Source organism: Hirundo rustica, chromosome 4 (assembly GCF_015227805.2).
Source record: "Hirundo rustica isolate bHirRus1 chromosome 4, bHirRus1.pri.v3, whole genome shotgun sequence".
NCBI classification, from domain to species: domain Eukaryota; kingdom Metazoa; phylum Chordata; class Aves; order Passeriformes; family Hirundinidae; genus Hirundo; species Hirundo rustica.
This window is the reverse complement of record NC_053453.1, coordinates 36,888,911-36,910,310: the sequence shown is the minus strand read 5'-3', so window position 1 is coordinate 36,910,310 and position 21,400 is coordinate 36,888,911. Positions and strand designations below refer to the sequence as shown.

Here is a 21,400-nt window from a genome sequence, read left to right as displayed (position 1 = left end):
ATTGGAAACCCTGTCAAAGTGTTGGTGAATCATTGTATGAAATAAATTGTTCACTTTCTGTTCAGTCCATTAGCTACAAGGATGGAAAGAATTGCTCTCACAACGCATAATGCTGCAATTTCCTATATTCACTTAGCACTTCCCCTTTCCCTTCTGCAAATCAGAGGCATTACATTTGAGGTTTAATTCACTGCCTCTAACCATGTTTTCATTCCTGACTTTGACAGACCAAACTATCACTCAGTGAAAATGCACCAGCTTTTACACAGCATTCATAAGTACAGTGCTCTTCCTCCTCACTGGAAATAAGGTAATGGCAAGAAAACAGACATTAAATAGAGGTCCCTATGCCTGTCCAGCTGCAAAGAGACTGTCTTTTGTTTCTCCTGAGCTTTTCGAGAGATGGTGCAACAAAACTGAATCCGCATGAACTCCACATCATCTGTATGCCAGATTTTGTGCTGACTTTGTGATGAGAAAATCAATATTTGCCTATAGGTAGCACACAGTTGCCCATGCCCTTTCTTTATAAGTCTGTGGGTGCCACTGGCTTTTTTAATGGTCCCAAGTGTTAGGCTTCCTAAGCAATTGCTTATTTAAAGCAATTCTGCCTTTGAAATGGGGTGAGGGAGATTGTATTGGCACCACTGAGCACTCCGAGTAGCCTGGTGTGTGTCCCTCCAGCAGTGAGGCTGTGCATGCCATCTCAGAGCTGTGCACCACCACACTGTACTCACTGTACTCCCCGTGGAGCTGCACTGTGATGTCCCACCGGGAAAACGCCCTGGGGGTCACAGCAGGGACGGCTCACCCGGCCCTTCAGATCCACTGTGTGCTGCTGCTGGCTTCAGAGAAGAGAAGAGGTGAGAAGGGACAGACGAGAATGACGCCCTACAGAACACCTGCCTGAGGACTGCAGTGGGAAGGAGGCACGGATGGATGGTGCTCATGGGCCTCTTTTTTTTTAAAGCATCAGCCAGGTATGAGATGATTTGAAAAGGAGAGCTATGGAATAAAATTCTTGGCACTTCCTAACCTCTCTTTACTACCTTCCCTGCACATATGACAGCATGTGTTAAATGATCCCTCTACAGAGACACCCACAGACAAAGCCTGAGGAGTTACTCTGTACAAACAAGTCACAGAAGACAAACAATGGCCTCCTGAGGCCTCAGGAGCACCTCGGAGCAGGAACTCTTCTCTGAGATTCAGACAGCTTCGTAACTTCTGCCCCTGTCAATTAGCATAGGCCGAGTCTTTCCTTGAATGCCTGAACTGTGCTGACCAGCACTGGGAAAGCGCAGTGAATGAGCTCTCAGAAAACAGCAGACTGTGTTGCCTCTTCACCTTCTGCACATTGCATTTTTATTCTGGAGATGACATTTTCTTTTTAAAAATGACTGCAAATGAAGTAAGGCTTTACATGCTTGACTTACAGCTCTATCTCCTGTTCCAGCAGACATGGATCTACCTCAGAAAACAGTGACTGGATTGAGACCTGCAGGTAAAATGTATCCTATCAGTCCAGCGACTACGAAATCTATTTTGAGCTAATTCCAATTGAACTGACTGCCACTGGCACTGAAACCTCTCTTGGAACATGTGCTGGCTTTGCAGCAGTGGAGATCTTGGCTCCCTGGTTCCCATCTGATGAGAGATACTTGCTTTTTTGTAAGTCCACCTTCAAGTGATTCAGCAGGGGTAATCATCAAAAGGGAACTCAACCAAATAGATGCCCCTGAGAAATTCTGCTAGAGTGGCAAATCCACTGTGTGTATAACCTTAAACTCCATTACCATTAACTGACCTTATTCACATCTCTCAGGTTTGCAATTCACTGCAAGAAGGGTGGTGAGGGAGGGTAGCACTAGACATACCCATCAATTGTAAGCCCTGGGAAATGGCAGCATCACATCTTTAGCATTACTCTACTTTCGTGTAAAGTAGCAAGACTGAGTAGGGAGTTTGGTGACAACTAGAAAAGCTCAAGACAGAAAATACAAAGAGCATGAACCATTCCACAATATAATTCTTATCAAAAATAAAATAATACCATATTTTAAAAGGTTTCCTATGAAATAAGTTAATTTATTTGTGTTATGCTGGTCTCAAATCACCCACATTTTCTGCTATGGAAAAACAGGACTGTTTGGCTCTAGACTGCTTTACTGCTGCATTGTTATCAGGATTGTATTCACACAGGAGCTCACACAGAAGCCAGTGACATAGGCGTATTTGGGTTGTGTTTCCGGTCATGTGCCAGTTTAACATGGACTGAAATCTACTTCCTGCTGCTTCACAAACTCAGCTCTTTACTTCCAAAGATGGAATGTGGCAACAGCAGCTTCTCCATTTTTTCTGGACATTTGAGATTTCTGATTACATTTGAAAAAAGGTCCACCAGAATATCCATCACCCACTTGTATCTAAAAGTATGGGACTATATAACCCATTTCACACTTATTCCACCCTCTGGGCCAGATTCCATGTCGATGCCAACACATATTTTCAGTCTTACCTTAATATCTCAGCTGATGGCAAAGAAATATGAATTCTTACTCTAAGGTGTTGGAGGGCTTTTTTAAACTAAATATAGTTGTTTTGAATAGACATTACTAAATTCTAATTATGCCTACTTATGTTTTCTCGAGGACCACATACAAAATATAGTAACAGAGGTTTCATAGAGCATTTCAATTGAGGAGAACATTGTTTAGCATTCAAGCTCATTTAAGTAACAGGAAATTGCCAATAAAAATGCCAAGGATATCTCTACAGCCTTTGGTATGACAACTGGAGGTACTAATTTCTGATAACTTATTTCCTGATATATATTTTTTAAATCACCAATAATTTCTTGTATAACCAGGTCTTTTCTCTTACAGTCCTGTCTCAAGCATACTTTGAAGCCCAAAAGACAAATTTGTCATTATTGTCCAACTCTTCACTGAGAAGGCAAGAATTTGCCCATGAAACATCTCCAGAACTGGAGTGACTGATAACACAGAGCATAACTTTTATATACATAGCAGAATTACTCCCTTCACAAATGATTTGGAAATATGATCATGGGTCCTCCTGAGCTAGAAGGGAACCTGTCATATTTCTAAAAAGACATAGACTGTTCCGATAAAACAAGAAGAAAAGTTTCCAGCTTGGGAAAGCTGATTTCCTGAGTATAGGAGCATTGCACTGATCCTTACCTAGCTCTTAACGTGATACTAGGCTGGACAGCAGGTGCAGTCCCCAAGTTCCCTGGGGGCTGTTGGGGGTTAGGTTTGGTTTTGTTTTTTTTTTTTTTCTTTCCCTGTAGAATTCCCCCCACACCCCCCCCCCCCCATAAGTTGCTAAGAGACTAAATACTGATGCTTAGAGGGTGCTCGACCCACAGAAAAGAAGGGGTGAGGGTGGGGGAAGATCACTTAAGTTTGGGGGAGGGAAAGGCTCAGTGCTCTGGGAGCTGAGGGTGCCCTCTTCCTGCACTCAGCATCAGAGAGGACGGTCGGGCGACTGCTGGCTGCGTGAAGAGCCCACTGTTAACGAAGGGTCCGGTCCTGGGAATTCTATCACCATCCATCATCTGCTGGAACGCCCAGGAATTCGGAGCCCCTTTGCCTGCCCTGCTGGAGCTGGGCCAGCCCTGCCCAGCTGTCGTGGCTTCTTCAGCACTGCTCACTTTGCCTGCTGGGACAACCCACCGTTTCCAGCCATCAGCGCCGAGTTTCCACTGCTCCAGCTTGGTGCTCTCAGGGTCCCAGGAGATCAGACTGCCCTGGGCTTGTGAAACAAAGCCCCCTGAGGTTCTTGGTTCTATTTATTATTATTATTATTATTATTATTATTATTGCTGTAGTTGTTGCTTGTCTGTCCTGTTATAGTTACTAGTAAAGGACTGTTATTCCTTTCCCCATAGCTCTGACTGAAAAGCCTCTTTAATCTTCTAAATTATAATAACTTGGAGGGAAGAGATTGGAATTCCCCTTTCCTAGAGAGGCCCCACCTCTCCCTAGCAGATACTTGTCTTTCAAACCAAGACAGGGGCCTAAACCAAAGTTCCCTTCTGGACTACACCAGTGGGTTTCTTTTCCTTGGAAATAAGGGGAGTTAGGGAGAACAGGATGCTCTGTGCCCAGATTTCACAAAGACACAAGGCTGATGTATGGCTGGAGCACTCAAGTTCAGCAGCTTGGAAGAGCTCCAAGTTCTCTAGAGTGTTCAAGGGAGTACAGTCCTCCTGACAACTAAATGGCAGGCACAGACAGAATGAAATACAAATTTCTATTTTGCTTATGAAGTTGAACAGCTTTAAACCTTGTTTGTAAAAACTACAAATGCTGGTTGCTCGTTCTTGGTCTTCTGCCTCTGGGCAGCTGTAACTAGCAGGTGAGTCACACACAGAGCTCTCCCAAATGGCTGATGAACTTGAAATAGAGCACCACAATCAGCATACAGGGCTACACTCTAACCATGGATCCTATTCATTCCCTAAGGAAAGACAGAAAGATGAAGAACCTACTCTTTAGGGTTGGTCAAAGACTGAAGAAGGCAGAAGTGTGGTTGACATATAAATGCTCCACAGTGGTGGCTGTTAACCATTACTGCTCTTTATGAGCTCTCTGAAGCCTTTTGCAGGCTGGGACTTTAAGAGGTTGTGTGGCCTCTCCTCTGGTCTCAAGATGGGACTGACTGTGCCAGTCCCTCTCCCGAGAGAAAGCAGCCTAAACTGTTCTCTTGAAAAATTATGGAGGCTCTGCAGTCTCCCCAGGCAATCTGTCCCCTACGTTTCACTGTTACGTAACATAATGCTCCTTTCCTGCAATTTAAGTCATTAGTTTTTGAAGCTGGAGAACAGCTTGTCCTTTCCATTTTGCAGCTATTTCTACATGTTTGAAAAAGGCTATCACGCCTCCCCTCAGTCTCCTCTACTCCAAACTGTGCAATCACAGCCTCCCAGTTCATCACACAGAAGCCAAGCTGCTGCTGGCTGGTGACAGCTCTCACTAACTGCTGACTGGACTGGATTTGTACCAGAAGCCTGTAGGTGAAAGCCTTCAGCATCTTTAGCTCTCTGAGCTAGGCTGTCCTTTCAAAGACGGGAAACTTTGTTCCATAATCCATTACAGCGCGTCAGTAAATACATATTACAGTACAGTAAATTTCTGGAATTTCTCCATCACATTAGGATATCCTAACAAGAGAAAAGAAAATGACACCTTATTTCAGAGAAATGCATTTTTGGGCCGAACTTAAAACAGGATTCCCAACAGGTCTTGAAAAGTGGAGAGGGAAAACGCAATATATTATGTTAACACCTTCCTCATTCCAGCCCCTCTACTGAACAAATTAAATGAAATGCATGAACCATGTCTACGTTTGCAAATGAAACTTTGTATTTGTATTTGCTGCCATGTCTCAGAGTGTTGTTTTTCATTTTAGGCTTTGCATGGTAGTAAACACTGCATTGCTTTACATTCATTAAGCTCGGGCCCATTTACTCTGTGCAGGCAAAGCAAGCGCATATATCTCAGACGCATAAAACATCCATTCAGAATTACACAGGAAATAAATGAGAGTAAGCCAGAAGTTCAATTTCCAGAGTCCAGCTCACTAAAGCTAAACAAGTACCATATATAAATATGGACTATTCCAAATAAAACGTTAGTGTAATTTGATAACTGTCAATAATTCCCTCATTATGCCTAAATGAGCTTGTCATCTAAGGAGATTGCTGCATGGCTGATCTTAATTTGCTAATAAAAACCACAGAGAAGAATTTCAGCTAAGCTGAAACTATGTGATTCATAAAAGTGCAACAGTGCACTTTTTAAAGCATTCCTTCCCAGTCCTGGCTCCTGACTGGCTGAAGCCCAAAGCCAGTTTGCTCTGCAGCCTGTAAGACGGCAGCTTTGCTATGTAAGAACAATGAGTGATTGTCTCCCTAATCACTATTATTCCTTAGCCCATTATAGTTAATTTATTTTTAATCATGTTGTATAATAGAAATAAAATCATTGGATTAAGCATATATCTAGCAGCAGGAGCCCATTATCCTTTGACAATGTTCTGTGTCATTGACATTATATCTTCACTGTAGACAGTTTCCTTGCCATCATTAGTCCTAGAATGACTATTGGATTTCAAGGGTTTCTCCCTAATCCATAATGAGATTTACTTGCTAACAGCACAAAACAAAACAAAGATATGCTTCTATTGTTTTACTGTTATGGGATTCTAATTTTAAGCTATTCAGAAAAGTCAAGTATAAATCCAGACATTATAAGTATTTAACATTTTCTTGCATAATTCTGATTCAAGGGAAAGCCTTGGTAACTTTGTAAGCTTTGAATCTTTGTTGCTTCTTGTGGCTTTATTTTACTTAAGCAAGCAACAATACCTTGACAATTCTTGAACCAAATAAGAACTACTATTTCTTGCACAATGATTTTTTTCAGACTGGTTAAAGAAAATCTCAGTACAGTCCATTTTCTTCAGAAAGTGCTACAAGGGGTTCATCAGATTCCATGGAAAGAAAGAGGGAGAAGCTTTCCTGCTAAGATTGCCAGCGATTTCTCTGTGGTAAGTGCTACCTAACAGTCAGCACTAATGTTGGGAGGTTATAAACTCCTCCAGTATGCTGAACCCTATGGGATAACTCAACAGCTCGTCATTTGTACCAACAGCAGTCACAGTTGAATTTAAAACTAGGTTTTCCCACACCCTATTAACAGCAGCATTAGAATGCAGCAGGGACTATCCACAGGGGAAAAAAAAAAAAAAAAAAAAAAAAAAAAAAAAAAAAAAAAAAAACCACCAAAAACGCACCTTTTCTGTTATCTCACAGTTATCTTTGAGGAGGCAGCAGATATCCCTGTGAAAATTATCCTTATAGATTGCCTCTTATTTAAGGATATGCTGGCACTACCAAGTGGTGCCTTTTTTATGCTGAAATTGCTAGCAACACTTAAGAGTCTCTGCACGACTCTTTCAGCTGGGAGAGCAGCTTCAATAGATACTTATTTTCCATATATGTAGACAAGCTGTGACATTTTCACCCTTATTGACATGCTCTGCATAAGCCATGTGGTTTCCATTAACAAGGGTCCACACAATATAGTCAACTCTCCATTATCTTGGCTAATAGGAGAATAGAATAACCCAGATAAAGGAAAGACATGCATAATTACTACTTCCAGATAAAAGCCAGCTAAAATATTTCTGCACTGTGCTCCCCAGACAGAGCTTGTACTTCTGTCAGAGCTTGCCAGCCTAAGAGTTTATTAAGTCAGGCATTACCTGCATCCATCTGATACAAGCAGGGCAGCTTGGATGTTTCTATGATTTAATCACTCCACAAATATTCTAGTACCTGCAAATCATCTCAGCTATAATTAAATAACAACTTCCATATTCGCTCTTTTATATGTTCTGATACTGGTACAGTGTAGGCCCAGTAAAGCATGGCCAAGTCAAGGCTGAATGTGGAATAATGAAAAAAGGAAAACTATGCCTGAAACACAAGAGAAGTAAGGAAGCACTCTCAGGACAGTCACAGGTAACACATGTGAACTACAAATACCTTTCTACATGAACTGTCAGAGGTTTCATTTTTTACTGCGTTGCAATTGCTCAGCCACATTGGACATTTGTCAGTTGTGGGTTCTCATAATGTATAATCTTTACAGACCTTTTAGTACCAATACATATCCTTCCTGATCTCTGATACCTACTGGTATAAAAATTGTATCATACAGAGACTCAAAGTTCTGTAACAGATATATGGACAAAACAGTGTCTTTACCACTAGAAAAAGAAATAATGTTTTCTTACAAAGAAAATTAAAATGTTGCAAACATTTTTTATCTGGATTCTTGGGAAGGGAAGGGAAGGGAAGGGGAAATGAGGAAATACACTCAGACCTAATGAAATCAGCAACACCATTTCTTAAACATTGAAGTGAGTAATTTTATGGAAACCAAACTGTTGCCAGGAAAGTTTTTAATGGTATACTTGTACATGACATCGTGCTGAAGAATTGATGATTATATTCTGCCACATTCCATGTTCCATTTACAAATTAGCATTGCCTTGGTTGGTCTGCACATTACAGTTAGACAGAGCTACATGATTATGCAAGCCACAGGCCAAGCTGTAAAGGAAAAACTGATGGCTCTGACAAATTAACCATCTTATGTGATGTAACTGGCTACAGAAAGAGCAACTGACAGCAAATCACACTGCCAAACATATCAAATCCCTAAATATCTGTTCATTTTACTTAAAGCATCACACACAGTGTTTAGATCACTGCGAAGGTCCTGGACAACATTTTCTATACTCCTGGTATCCTTCAGAATCTCAATGCTTTGCGTATATGGATTGAAATACACAGAGAAGGGACGATTGATTGATTTGGCGAAGTCCCTGAAAAAAAAAAAAAAGAAAATTTACTTCCTTTCCCTCCCTCCCCCAAAAAACTAAAGAGGAGAAAATTAGATTTTTGGGTCAGGGAAAATAATTTACCTCATCTTCTCTTTGGCCTCTTCAAAACTCTCTGAAACAAAGTAAACTTCTTGGAAAGTTGTGATAAGGCATTCTTGCAAACAGGTTGTCTTTGGATCAAATGTCTTCACATTGGCCTTGTCAGAGAGAGCATGCTGCAAAATACACCACAAGATCTGTTAAACTGGATTTTGATATTGCTGTGTATCTACATCAGCTGATCCTATGTACAGCTTTTATATTGCTGTTCTGTATGTTTCCCACTAATTGGTAGCCCATCTTGTTTTACATACAGAGTTTTTTCAGTTTGAACAGTGAAGAGAATTTGTTATTTAAAAACCTCTTACTATGAGAGAGGTTTTTTCCCCATAATAATAAAGTAATAAAGAGGATATTAGAAATGCATCAGCCATCAAGACATACAGATGTAAATATTCATATGGAAAAAGGAAAATCATTGAAAAACATTACTGAAAAATTATCTATACAATTACAAATATGTCCCCAAAATCTCATTTAACTAGCAGAATTCATCTTTGTCTTGGTGGGTAAATTGGGTCTGACTAAACCATTCATGTAATCTGTACTTTTTATTTTCAGGTCAAAATCATATACTATTTTCCTGACAGTGAAAGTGAAATTACATATCTGAAAATACATTAAATAATGACAATGTATTGCAAGGCAATGAAATGCATTACTCCTCTCCCACACAACCTGAGCAATAATGCTTCACATACTACTGCAAAGATAAAATAACTAAACAGATATATATAAGTACAGAAGAGACATTGGGCAGATATGGCAAATGCTGCTACGCAGAGCAGAGATTTCTGATTAGCCTTTCTCTTTATATGACTTATACAATTCGCTAGAAAAGAGAAGTTCAGAACTGAAAATCAGGTATGGAGACATTTTCCAGGACAATGTTTCCTAGCTCCCCTTTCAGCTTGAGTATTGTGTTGGCTTTTGGATCTACCTTATCTTCTAGGCCACACATATTTTCATTCTCAGTGCTCTGTTACAGAATTATAAGCTAAGGAAGCAGAGCATATTTAGGTCACCTTTCAACCTTCTTTAGTCTCCTGATGTCTATACAGAGTGAAGATGTGAATGAAAAGCATAAAGAAATGACAGGGAGGAAGCAGGTCCCTGAGGTCCGAAGGTGCCTCTGATCTATGTACTTTCTACCTGCATGAACATTCTTTATAGCGGGGTAAAGTATTAACCTTAAGGTATTCACCACAACTTTTATCCTTGTTCTTGCTTATGCTCATTCCTAAATCCCTGTGAAAGGCTCTGAAAATATCACACTAGCTCTCAACCTGAAGTCTCCAAATAACAGGACAGAAAACTGGAACAAGAGCTTCTTCCTCCCACCTCCTCTCTCTCCAAAAATAAATACATGAAAAATTAATGTATGGAATCTTAAAATGTCACAGAATTAACTTTCTTTTAATTTTTTTTACATTCTTCTCACAAGATCTGCTGTTTCTAGCCAGCCATCAGTTAAACAGGTTTGAAAGCAAATATAAAAAATGGTCTCTCGACATCATACTCTTCTAAATGGACTGCAGGAACAGGCTCACCTTATTAGGCCCCTGCCCATATGCCTGTTGTCACTTTCTCTTTGTAGCCATGGTGTAGCAGAATGCTTATAAATTAAGGCATTTACCACCTTCTATAGAAATTAATCTGCCTTTTTCACTTGGAATTATAATAGATTCCCTGGCAGGGTAACTATAAAAATCGCCTCTTAAGGTGCCTTTGTACTTCCAGGTGAGACTTGATGCCTCAAATGTCTAGAGCACAAAGTTTCAAAACTCTGAGTGGACTGAGTGACGTTGACTGAGGGAATCAAGAGTATGATACAGACCATGATTGTGTAGGAACTGACTACTTCTGGCTCATGGATGCTTTCCTGTACTGTGAAAGATTCAACAGGAAGAGGGACGCTCTTAACCTCTCTACTTACTAATGGCCTCTGATGGGTCAGTCCTAGTCCTTGCGACTGAAATTATCAGCGTCAAGAAGGGATCCAGACTGTGGCTCCCACATTGTGAACAACTTCTCCATTCACTGAGCCCTAATTTTATAAAAGTAGAAAGTTTAAAGAGAAGGAAAGGCTGACTGTCACAGGGGATGTCCTCTGAGAAAGCCTTTTTAGTTATTCTCCTCAGGTTATCTATACGAAATGACTCATCCTTTCTGGATCCCAGTTTAGCTACACATGAACAGAGCTGCTGCTTCACAAAGTAACTCTCTAGAGAGTGGAACATGAAGACAGCAACACATGTGCACCCTGGAAACCAAGGGTTAAGTATTCAGACATACCTTCAAAACTGGGTGACAACAGAGCAGTTATTCTTAGGATTGCAGTTTGGAAACAAAAGGTGTAAATTCTGGTGAATTCCCACCCAAGATACCTGTCTCCCCTCCAGGGATAAGTTCTTCTGGCTCTTAGATCAAGTAGAAATTGTCATGGCTACCAAAGCAATGTTTTCATCTTTTCGAGTCTGGATGGTGTTTTCAAATTCCACAGCCTGGTATCTGTAACATATGCTGTTGAGTTGATATGCTGAGGCCAGAAATGCCAGAGTTCAGCAACTGGACTGAACCTGCAGACAAACCTTCAGAGAGACCATAAACTATCTAGTGTGAACTAGAATGGTTAAGACACTGACTCAAAACTGACCAGAGCATTTATCAGAAACTTTACAATGCTGTAAAATGCTGGTCTTTGGCATTCCCAACATTATGAAGTACATAATCACAAAAAAAAAAAAAAAAAAAAAAAAAAAAAAAAAAAAAAAAAAAAAAAAAAAAAAAGGGCCTGGTGAGTGCAAAATCTTTCCGCTTCAGGCCTGTATTTTTAAAATACGTATTATTCACTTATGGTTTGGTTTGGTTGGACATTCAGTTCTTTAGTGAACTCCAATACGTATTTCTCCAAGAGAAACCTCTATGTTTTCCACCTCCAATGAGATGTTAGGGCTAACACTCATATGGAAGATAGCTTTTGCTAAAATAGGGCATCTCACCATCTTGTGGATCTGTGATAACTGTGTCTAATGGTCCTTTCATACTGATTGTACTAGTAAGGCTAATAAAACTATTGGTGAGTCATCTTCAGTTCAAGAAATAAGAATTTGGAGTGAAGCTTTGACACGAATCACCACTGATTCTCAGGAAAAGCAGCAGTATCAGACATCTTAAGAATTAGACAATCATTCATACTGAAAATTAGCATAACAATAAAGAAATGCCTCCACTCCCTGCCAGATGAAAGGTTAAAAGAGTGACTGAGGTACCTAACCACAAGTCTCTAAGGCCTAGGCTGTCTGATGCATTGTACAGAGAATGGAAGATACAGCACAGGATCTAAAGAAGACTTTTACATGCTTCTGCAGTGGCAGCTGGTCAGAAATACTAGGGAATGTCAGATGGCACCAAGCATTTAAACTGCACAACTATGAATCACTTCCTAAGTGACCACTATCACTGACACATGAAAAAAGAGGTTGGTCTTGTAATTCCTCCTCTGAGTATAAAAATGGATTGCAATAATACAACTCAGAGCTTTTCAGTTTTAGGAAAGAAAATAAATGAAAAAAAAAACCCCCAAAAAGTAAAATCTTCAGCTAGCAAGAGGAAAACTTGAAATGAGTTATAAATACTGCACTGTGTGAAAAGTACAGGAGGGCAGAATAGGAACACAGGTGAGAAGCTGTGTGTGTGCCAGTACTGATTTTATCACCTTGTTTTCCCAGGGGGAGAACAAAGAGTCTTGAAAAAGCTGTTCTTAAATGTTTTCCTGCTAATCTATAAAATAAGTTACAAATCTGACAATGTCTTGATATTACCAGAGAATTTTGTTCAAGAGTGCAATTTTATATATTGTCTAGAAAAATATGGAAAATCTCTCTATTTAAAGATTCTTAAAATGAGCATCTGGAATCCAGGAGTTGTTTTCTTCATCCTCTTCAGAGCCAAAACAGAGCCAAAAATTGCATTTTAATCTTTTTGGTTATAAAGTCTAATGCTGGCACTTCCTAACTTATCGTTAAAACAAAAGAATAAAATTGGATACTGTATTTGACTTTAAAAAATTATAGAAAGAGATTTTAAGTCTACCTCTCTGTTCAATATAAAAGCATACAACAGGGATGTGTGACTTGATCTACAGCCAACTGAAGCTGATAGGGGAGACTCCTTTAATGAAAGAGTTCAAGAGAGCATCACACAAATTAAATGGATTAAAGTTTCCAAAGACATTTGAACTGCTTTTTAGAAACAGTTTTAATAATTCAAATGTACATTATTTCTGCCTTATCTCTAAGCCCCAAATACATACTGTGTAATAGTGTTAGCTAGAGTTAACCTGACTATATTAGGAAGAACATTTTATAACTACTTACTGTATTATTCGTTTCCCCCCAGGTTTCATTTTTAATCTTCTCCTTATTTTGTTGTGCTTCTAATTTTTTTTTTCTTTTTTTAAACTTGATGCTTTCATAGCATGCACATACGGAGATGCATTTTTCATTATCTGAAATTTTAGATCTAAATACTGAGTGGGGAAAAAGATTTTGAGGGAATCCTATATTGATAGGCTGGTGCACACATTTCTCTAGATTTTACAGTTATTTGTTACTAGAGCTGTTGACCATATGTGTGAAGTGGAGCAGTATAATACAGAAACAAGGATGACTGAACAAGCCATTCACTCCTCCAAACAACCCAAATACTGCTGGCCATTTCTACCCTGAAAATAGACTCATGTATTTCTAGAAATTTATAAAAATTATACATTAAATTGGCCACCATTTTATTTCCTGTGCATACCACTGCATTGAAAAGAGACCTGATAGGGACAGAAGTTGGAGAAACCCTTTTCTTCTTACTCACAAAAGCATATTAATAAAAAATGACTGTGCAGTCTCAAGGGCACCCTCAGTAAATTTGCAGAGAACAGCAATTTGGGCAGGAACATTGTTCTGATGGAGAACAGGAAGGCTCTGCAAAGGGATCTGGACAGGATGGATTGATTGACTGAGGCCAGTTGTTGATGTTCAACAAGGCCAAGTGCCAGGTTCTGCACTTGGGTGCCATCAACCCCAAGCAGCACTACAGGCTGGGGGAGGAGTGGCTGGAAAGTGGCACATCAGAAAAGGACGTGGGGGTGCCGGCCAACAGCACTGACCAGGAGCCAGCAGTGTGCCCAAGTGGCCAAGAAGGCCAATGGCATCCTGGCCTGTATCAGCAATAGTGTGGCCAGCAGGAGCAGTGACTGTCCCTCAGTCCTGGTGAGGCCACACCTCAAGTCCTTGTCCAGTTTTGGGCCTCTCACTAGAAGAAAGACATTGAGGTTCTGGAGGGTGTCCAGAGAAGGGCAGTGGAGCTGGGGAAGGGTCTGGAGCACAAAGAGCAGCTGAGGGAACTGAGTTTGTTCAGTCAGGAGGAAAGGGACTTTTCACTCTGTAGTTACTTACAAGGATATTGTAGCCAGGTGGGGGTTGGTCTCTTCTCCCAAGTGACAACTGACAGGAGAAGTGGAGATGGCTTAAAGTTGAGCCAGGGGAGGTTTAGATTGGGTATTAGGAAAAATTTCTTCACTAAAATGGTTGCCAAACATTGGAGTAGGCTGCACAGGAAAGTGGTTGAGTTACTGTCCCTGGCGGTATTGAAATGTGTGGATACAGCACTTGAGGACATGACCTAGTGGCACATTTGGCAGTGCTGGGTTAACAATTGGACTTGATCATCTCAGAGAACTTTTCCAACCTAAACTATTCTATGACTCAAAAGTCAAGGTAGCAAAACTCAACATTTCAAGATCCTAGTGGCAGGGATACATAAGTATTTGAACTTCTATGGGTCACAGCCATCCCCATCTAAAGTATAGCAGAAGTTACTTCTGAAAGGACATCTTCACTCTGACACCTATGAGAAGTCTAAGCGTTGCACAAATGAGGGGGACATGTCATGGCCATGCAATCTGAGCCTCCTGTTCATCCCCGCTCACCACCAAAATAGTCAGCATTGTTCTCATCATTTTCAGAGCAATTGCTGCCACCAATAAGGATTTCAGTTACAATGAGGATCTCAACAACAGTCAACTAGCATGACATTCCTTCAGGTCAGGGAAGAAATTTGCCCTCCCAGTAGGTGCTAGGAGGGAGATTGCTTTCCCAAAAAACAGTAGAGAATGACAATGACTTGATGCAAGGCTGTGCACCAAAGTCATGGGTGCCCAGACATTCTTCTTAATCATCTCCTTGATAATACTTTGCTGACAAGAAGCACATTCATGCCAGGATTGTGGCCTAGAAATGGCTTCTCCCATGGTCATTTTATCAGAAAACTAAGTAGTTGGGTTTTGTTTTGGGGTTTTTTTGTGGGTTTTTTTTTGTTTGTTGGTTTGGTTTTGGTTTGTTTTTTTTTTTTTTTCCCCCCTTAACTTTTACCTTCTTTTCTACCCTGGGGCACAGTTCCACAGACTTTTTGAATATTTTTCACTTTATCAGTCCCTTCATGGAGACTATGTCTACTTGTGGTATAGTGCTGTTCTGTTCCCTCAGCACACAAGTGCTTAGTTTCTCAGTAACTGAAATTTCTAACTTAAGTTCAGTATATGCAAGATGTGGTGAAACTTAGTATCTTATGATACACAAGAGGTCAAATCAGATGATCTAGTAGCGCCTTCTGGCATCATATCTACAAAATATATATGTAGTGTAATAGGAAAGTATATAATATTATTGGCTTATGGCAAAATTAATGTGATATATATATGGCCATAACACTGTAGCAGATCAATACAGTCCATTTATGTGCAGATTATTTAGCTTTAAGTGTTGCTTTTCAAAAGGATAATTCTTTGCGTTTATACTCTGAGCTTACTGCTGAGCAAAGAACACACAAATGAGTGGTACCAAATATGCAGACTTGACAAGAATAATGCATTTGTTTATGACATTGATGGTAGAAGATTTATTATGTTCTTGACTATCCATTTCCTCCTTTTTATGCCCTTAGATGTTGTAAATGATATGGCAGGTATTTTCAGGGCCATCACCTAGCGACCTTAACTGTTAGCTTAAATAAAAGGCCAGATTCTTTACAAAATCCTGCCGTTTGGGGCTTAGCACTGAATGTTGCTGAGCTAAAGGAAAACAAGCAGGACATCTCCATCTCTTTTTATTCAACCATCACACTGTGAGTATAAAATATTGCCAGACAGATACAGCATGCTTCTGGGGCTAAAGTATGCACAGAACTGAGAGCAACTCTAATGCAATCAAAGAAAAAACACTGGAGAAAGTAATTTTCTTCAACATTTTTCTACTACTGGAAGAATAGCAGTTTTACTAATGAGTTTCACCACAGATATTCACAGCTACAGGTAAAACAACATCAAAAAGGGACTGAGATACTTCTATTAAACCACCAGGTAGCTCACTGAAAGCCACCCAGGAGGGTGGGAAGAGGTTTAAATACAAATAAACAACAGATATACTGCAAAATAGTTTTCAATACTCTCCTGTAGATGCTTTCTAAATCCAAATGTTTACCTGCAAAGCCGCCAAACATTCATTTGGGTCTCTGAAGATAGTACTCTTCTGTCTCTTTACCCTTCCCTCCCATCTTGCTAACAGAGAGATGTATTATGTCCCCAAATACTACAGCTGTGACAAAATACCTTTTGCCTGTTCCCCATGTTTTCTAGGCATTAAAAGAGGCAATAAATTATCCACTTCAACTGCTCACATCATGCAAGGTTAAACACTTTCGCCCTTAAACGAGTAGGGCTCTATGTATTGTCACATAGGTAAGTTCAATGTGAGTTTATATGCTTTTCTTCATTTTAAATATGATTAATCTACTGAATGTTGTTCTTTTCATACCAATAATGAATCCACTCAAGTACACTGGATTACTTAGAGCAGAATCATGTCTGATTCCTAACACTTTTTTGTGGGTATTAAAAATACGTGCTTCTCATCCAAACAAAGCTTTTAGAGCCCAAGGCACTCTTACCTGTTAGAACCCTTGAGCCTCCTTTGACAAGAAATGAAAATTCAAACAGAAATCAGTTTTTTAGTTTATAGTTGCTTTGGTACTTTGGGCCTTACAAGTCCATTTCATGCTTCAAGTGCCAGCTGATATTTCAAACAAAGTTTTTAGGTCAATACTGTATTTTAAATACAAGCTTTTTATCTTGAGAATTTTAACTGTTATTTGACAGTCAATATATTTATATCCAACTATTATTTTGTTAAGATTAAAAGCTTACTATGCTTTAAGCTTACATACCTTTAACTCTCCAATAGAAGACAGAAGTCCTGCCCCATAAGCACGCAGTTGTCCTTCTTGCTTGCAAAGGCCAAATTCAATTGTAAAGAAATAGCACTGTAAAATATACAGATATTCAGCTACAAATAGTACAGCTGCAAAACAGGCACTTCAGCAATAACAATCAGTATCATATTCACTTGCCTGTCCAACTTCTTTAGAATTACCTACTTTGAATATAATCTCAGCTACTGCTGCTAAATAATTTAAATGTCGTGTTCAGCAGTAAGGAAGCTCTGCATGAAAATTTGGGATTTTGTTCTTTGTCTGGGTACCCAAAAATGGCCAGCTAGGAACAGATAAGCAAGGTCATTTTTAGGTATCAAAGGTGCTGATAGTAACCTACAGAGATTTTTGCAACCTTCAGAAATAAATGAGATGCCTTAAAATAAAATCCTGCAAGGTAGTTGATCTGACTGTCTAGGAACGTCTGCAGATCTCTAAGATGTAGTTCAGAGCACTCAGTTTTAAGCTCAAACTGATATAACTTTAAAGTCTGCAACATATTTAAGAGCTGTTGAGTTAGAATGAATTTACTTATATGTATCTGCTTAAGAGTCTTCTTGAGTTGAGGCCTTTGCCTTCATTAGATTTTACTCTGTCATAAATAAAGAACGAATATGGCATTTAGCTTCTTAAATTGCAGAAAAAAATTATATTCAGTCAAATTAATTCACTTGAACAATAACAATTGGTTTTTAGATCTACATTCAATCAGGTAACATATCTGACCTTAAAACTGCTGAAAAACTGTGAAAAGAGATGTGTGAAATCAACATAACAGTATTGTATCTAACTTTGCTGCATCCCCCCTAACAAAGTTAAATGTCAGGAAAATCATAAGAAGCAATGACAGCCCACTGTACTAAATGCAAAAGATCACAGCTCCTTCTGCTCCCACAGTACTGAGTTTTACTTTGGTTTTGTTACAACACATCACATGCTTTTTGATATTAGATCGAACAGTTGAGATTAAGATAGTAACTATTTTTACATATGAAGGTTTTGGAAGTGGAATTCTAAGTTATACAAAAATATTGCACATATACATACACATCCTTATATATGTTGGTGTTTATTACATTATCTAGCAATTTCAGATTTTGTGCGAAGGGGCATAACTCCACTGAACTGAGAAGATTTACATGTCTTTGCAGTGGATATGACTATAGGATAAGAAATTACCCAATATTTTGTAGTAAATTTAATTTTTTTAAAGTAACTTCAGAATACACCCTAATACAATGTTTTGGTTTTTTCATTCACTTCTTCCTTAACTCCCAACTCTTCCAGACTGGGTATCATATAAAATATAGAAGACCAGAAATTAACAGCTCTTTTAAGTTCAACAGGTCTTTAGAAATTCAGAAATTACTAATTGCTTAGCCTCATTAAAGTTTCTGTAGAGCTAGTGATTCATACAGCATAGCATTATGCAGAAGGATATAATAATAATAAAAAAAAATATAAAAAACATAAGCCCCATATCTAATCCAAACCTGCTGATCCTGGTCAGCTGAGAAGAAGGAATAGTGGCAGAGACCTCAAATGTCTTAAGTCTGATTCCACCACAGTAGTCAAATGCACAGGTATCGGTAAAGGGAGGTGAAAGCACAAAATCATCAAACGAAACAAAGAAACAAACCCAAAAAAATCAAATTTCCATCCCTGGCTTTGCTATTGACTCAGATAAACCAAGCTGGCATAATTTTTTTCAGTAGAGGCAAGACAACTGGATTCCAAAATGTTGTCTCAAGGACAAACAGCCAGGTACACAAAATGACAAAGGCACCACAGAAGTAATGAGTGAAGCTGAAAGACCTATCACAAAGAGTACAAACTTCACTTCCCTGCCTGCATATTTTGCCAGAGGAGCTATCAGTAGGCCACAGTCCTGGTTGTATTCATGCTGACACTGTCAGAAACTAACTATTCAGCTTTACACTTAAATCCTACTAACATCTTTAAATTTGTCCCCCTCTTCCTCAAGGTTCCTTAAAGGAATCTATCAGGTAGTAGTTCTTATGCTGTGAACATTAACATTCTTACAGACATACAGCAGGACTTGACTCCTGATAAAACACAGAGATCATGCTCATTTCCACTCTTAAAACCAATAGCAGCTAAAAAGGAGTCTAGTGTTTGTATGTTTTAGATCTGTAAGAGCAGCGCTTAGTCCCCATATGTGCAGTACCTTTACTGCTGAACTTTCTTAGGCTGAAGAAGACCAAACAATGTCATGTTGTTCCCAGGAGAAAGTGAAATGCCCACTTGGCAACCCATAGGGCCAGCAGAGGAAAGGAGAAGAGTTCTCCAGTCCTCTGAGGACGTGCACTCTGGGGGCTGGAAAGCGCAGAAGGCTGAGAGCTAACACAGGCACTGGAGAGAACAATCCCTGCTGTCCAGGTGAACAGTATCCTGCCCATGAGACAGGTAGACTCCACTTCCTCCTTGATGGACAGACAGTATATAAAGAGGGAACTCCTTTTACATTAGTTCAAAAATTATTATAATAGTTACTGATATGAAAGGGAGTCATATTTGTGAGCTAATATCTTCTGGTGAGAGCCAATCTTTCGTATTTGTAAGACTTGTACTCCCAGTATAACTAACTAAAATAAAACACATAAATGGCAATATGCCTGCCTACTACTAACTTGTGGGATCCAACTACAGCATTAAGAGAAGCCTTTCAAATTAAAAGCTGTTTTATAAATTTGTCATATGCAACAACTACAATTTTGTATTTAGGAGAGCCCTGCTTAGCCAAGAAAGTGCAAAGCTCACCCAATGCTGCCATCTTCAGATCGTTAGTCAGCAACACACGGCTCCCCCACCCGTCTACCCAGACACACAAAGGTGGCTCATGAGGTGCACCAGAGTTTGCAGGCTTTGGTAAGTTGTGTTCCCAAGCCTACAAACATCGAGGCATACTGATAAGGAGCTTAAATATTAACTACATAGCGACACTTTTTATAGACCAGACACATAGATACCCCAGTAAATGCATCTCTTTGTATGGTAAACTACAGTTGTGATACTCTGTATTACACACAGGGTAAGTGCACTGGAGTGAGAATGGCTGAAGAGAGCAGTGACTGTTTAGATAAAAACATTTTTTTGAAGCCTCACCTGAAGACAAAGTTTATTATTACACTGTTGTTACATGTCAGCTGGTGAATGCAGGTACAAACGGGCATCCAGGCTCTCCTGCTATGAAATCTTGGACATGTTTATGGCATACTCCCTAGACTGTGGCTCCAGATAAATTACAGTGACATGTGGTTATCTGCCTTTATTTTCAGTTCCTCATCTTTGGGTGAAGTGTGTATTAACTACAACCTCTTGAAGGAAAAGTGGCTTTCCATGTTCTATAAATTCTGAAGTTCTCAAAGAGCCTTACAGTAAAACTCTGCTCTGTTAATTCAAATCAGCAAAATGAGATGATAACCAAAATGTCAAATGAGGGATTAGAAATAATTTTTTATACTAAGTGATATCAATCAAGACTGTGCCAGGAGCACAAAACTGTCTTCAGTATAATTTTATTCTATTTCTCTTATTTATTCAAAAATATATGAAAGATACTTTACAGTTATGCTCATGAAACATTATCTAATGGGTTCAAAAATTATTCAACAGATGCATGGAAGAAAATCCAATTATGGGTTATAAAATACTAATATAGCAGATTTCTTTCAGAGCCCTTGAATCAGAAGTCATTGGCAAGTTGAGCAGTACATCAGGAAGATACCACTGTATGGCTTTCGACAAACACTGTCCTGCAGATGTCTGCAATAGCCTGTGTCAGAGACAAGATACTGGGCTAGCTTGTCTGGCCAAGTGCATGTGTGATTTTAGGAGTCAGATCAGTTGTCCTGCTATTGATAGGAAAGATATAGAGAACATCAAGCCCTGGCAAACTCCAAACCTGGTCTCCAGGGTAAATACAGTGTTTCTTCTCTGCATTCAGATACTGCCCTGCATTATAAACTGGACTACCATAAGGGAAAGAAAGAATCAGTGACAGCTATGACAGCTAACAGAAAAAATCATTATTCGAGGGTGCTTAGATATTTTCCAAGGCAGGAAAAAGGGTCTGATAGGCTCAATTCTCCTCACCTGTCTGGTTTCTAAGCCTTTGAAAATCCCTTCTCACACCACACCATTTTGCATTTGAGAATCTCCCTCCTGGGACCTGTGCAGAGTTTGTGCATGGCGTAGAGTCCTAGTGTCACAGAGTCAGTAGTAGAAAATCTGACTTGTTCATAAAAAGGCCTTTCAAGCTTTTTTAAGCCCCTTTGCTTAATTTTCATATGGTAGAGCTGGAGGCTGATAGTTGTGCTCACTTGGCAATTTTCAGCACAATGTATAGCATGAGATTTTATCTGTTCTCTGAAAGTACCTTATGAAAATGTTGTCAGGATGAATCCTACGAACGCCAAGCATGTCAAGAGCTGATTCACTCGTGCTCCCTGCTACAAGGGGGAGGAATGAGAGATTGTGCAATTGCATGAACACAACCCTGGTACATGGGCAGAAGACA

At 39.5% G+C, this 21,400-nt stretch overlaps 1 protein-coding gene across 1 annotated transcript in view; it reads right to left on the bottom strand.

Moving 5' to 3' along the window:
- Positions 1 to 7,978: 7,978 nt before the first annotated feature.
- TPH2 (tryptophan hydroxylase 2) overlaps positions 7,979 to 21,400 on the bottom strand; it is a 60,135-nt gene continuing 46,713 nt past the window's right edge. The window contains exons 9-11 of the mRNA XM_040062240.1: positions 16,816 to 16,911; positions 8,521 to 8,654; positions 7,979 to 8,421 (exon numbers count right to left, since the gene is read on the bottom strand). Coding sequence (XP_039918174.1) covers positions 8,247 to 8,421; positions 8,521 to 8,654; positions 16,816 to 16,911 — 405 coding nt within the window. The 3' untranslated portion in view covers positions 7,979 to 8,246. The remainder of the gene's footprint in view (positions 8,422 to 8,520; positions 8,655 to 16,815; positions 16,912 to 21,400) is intronic.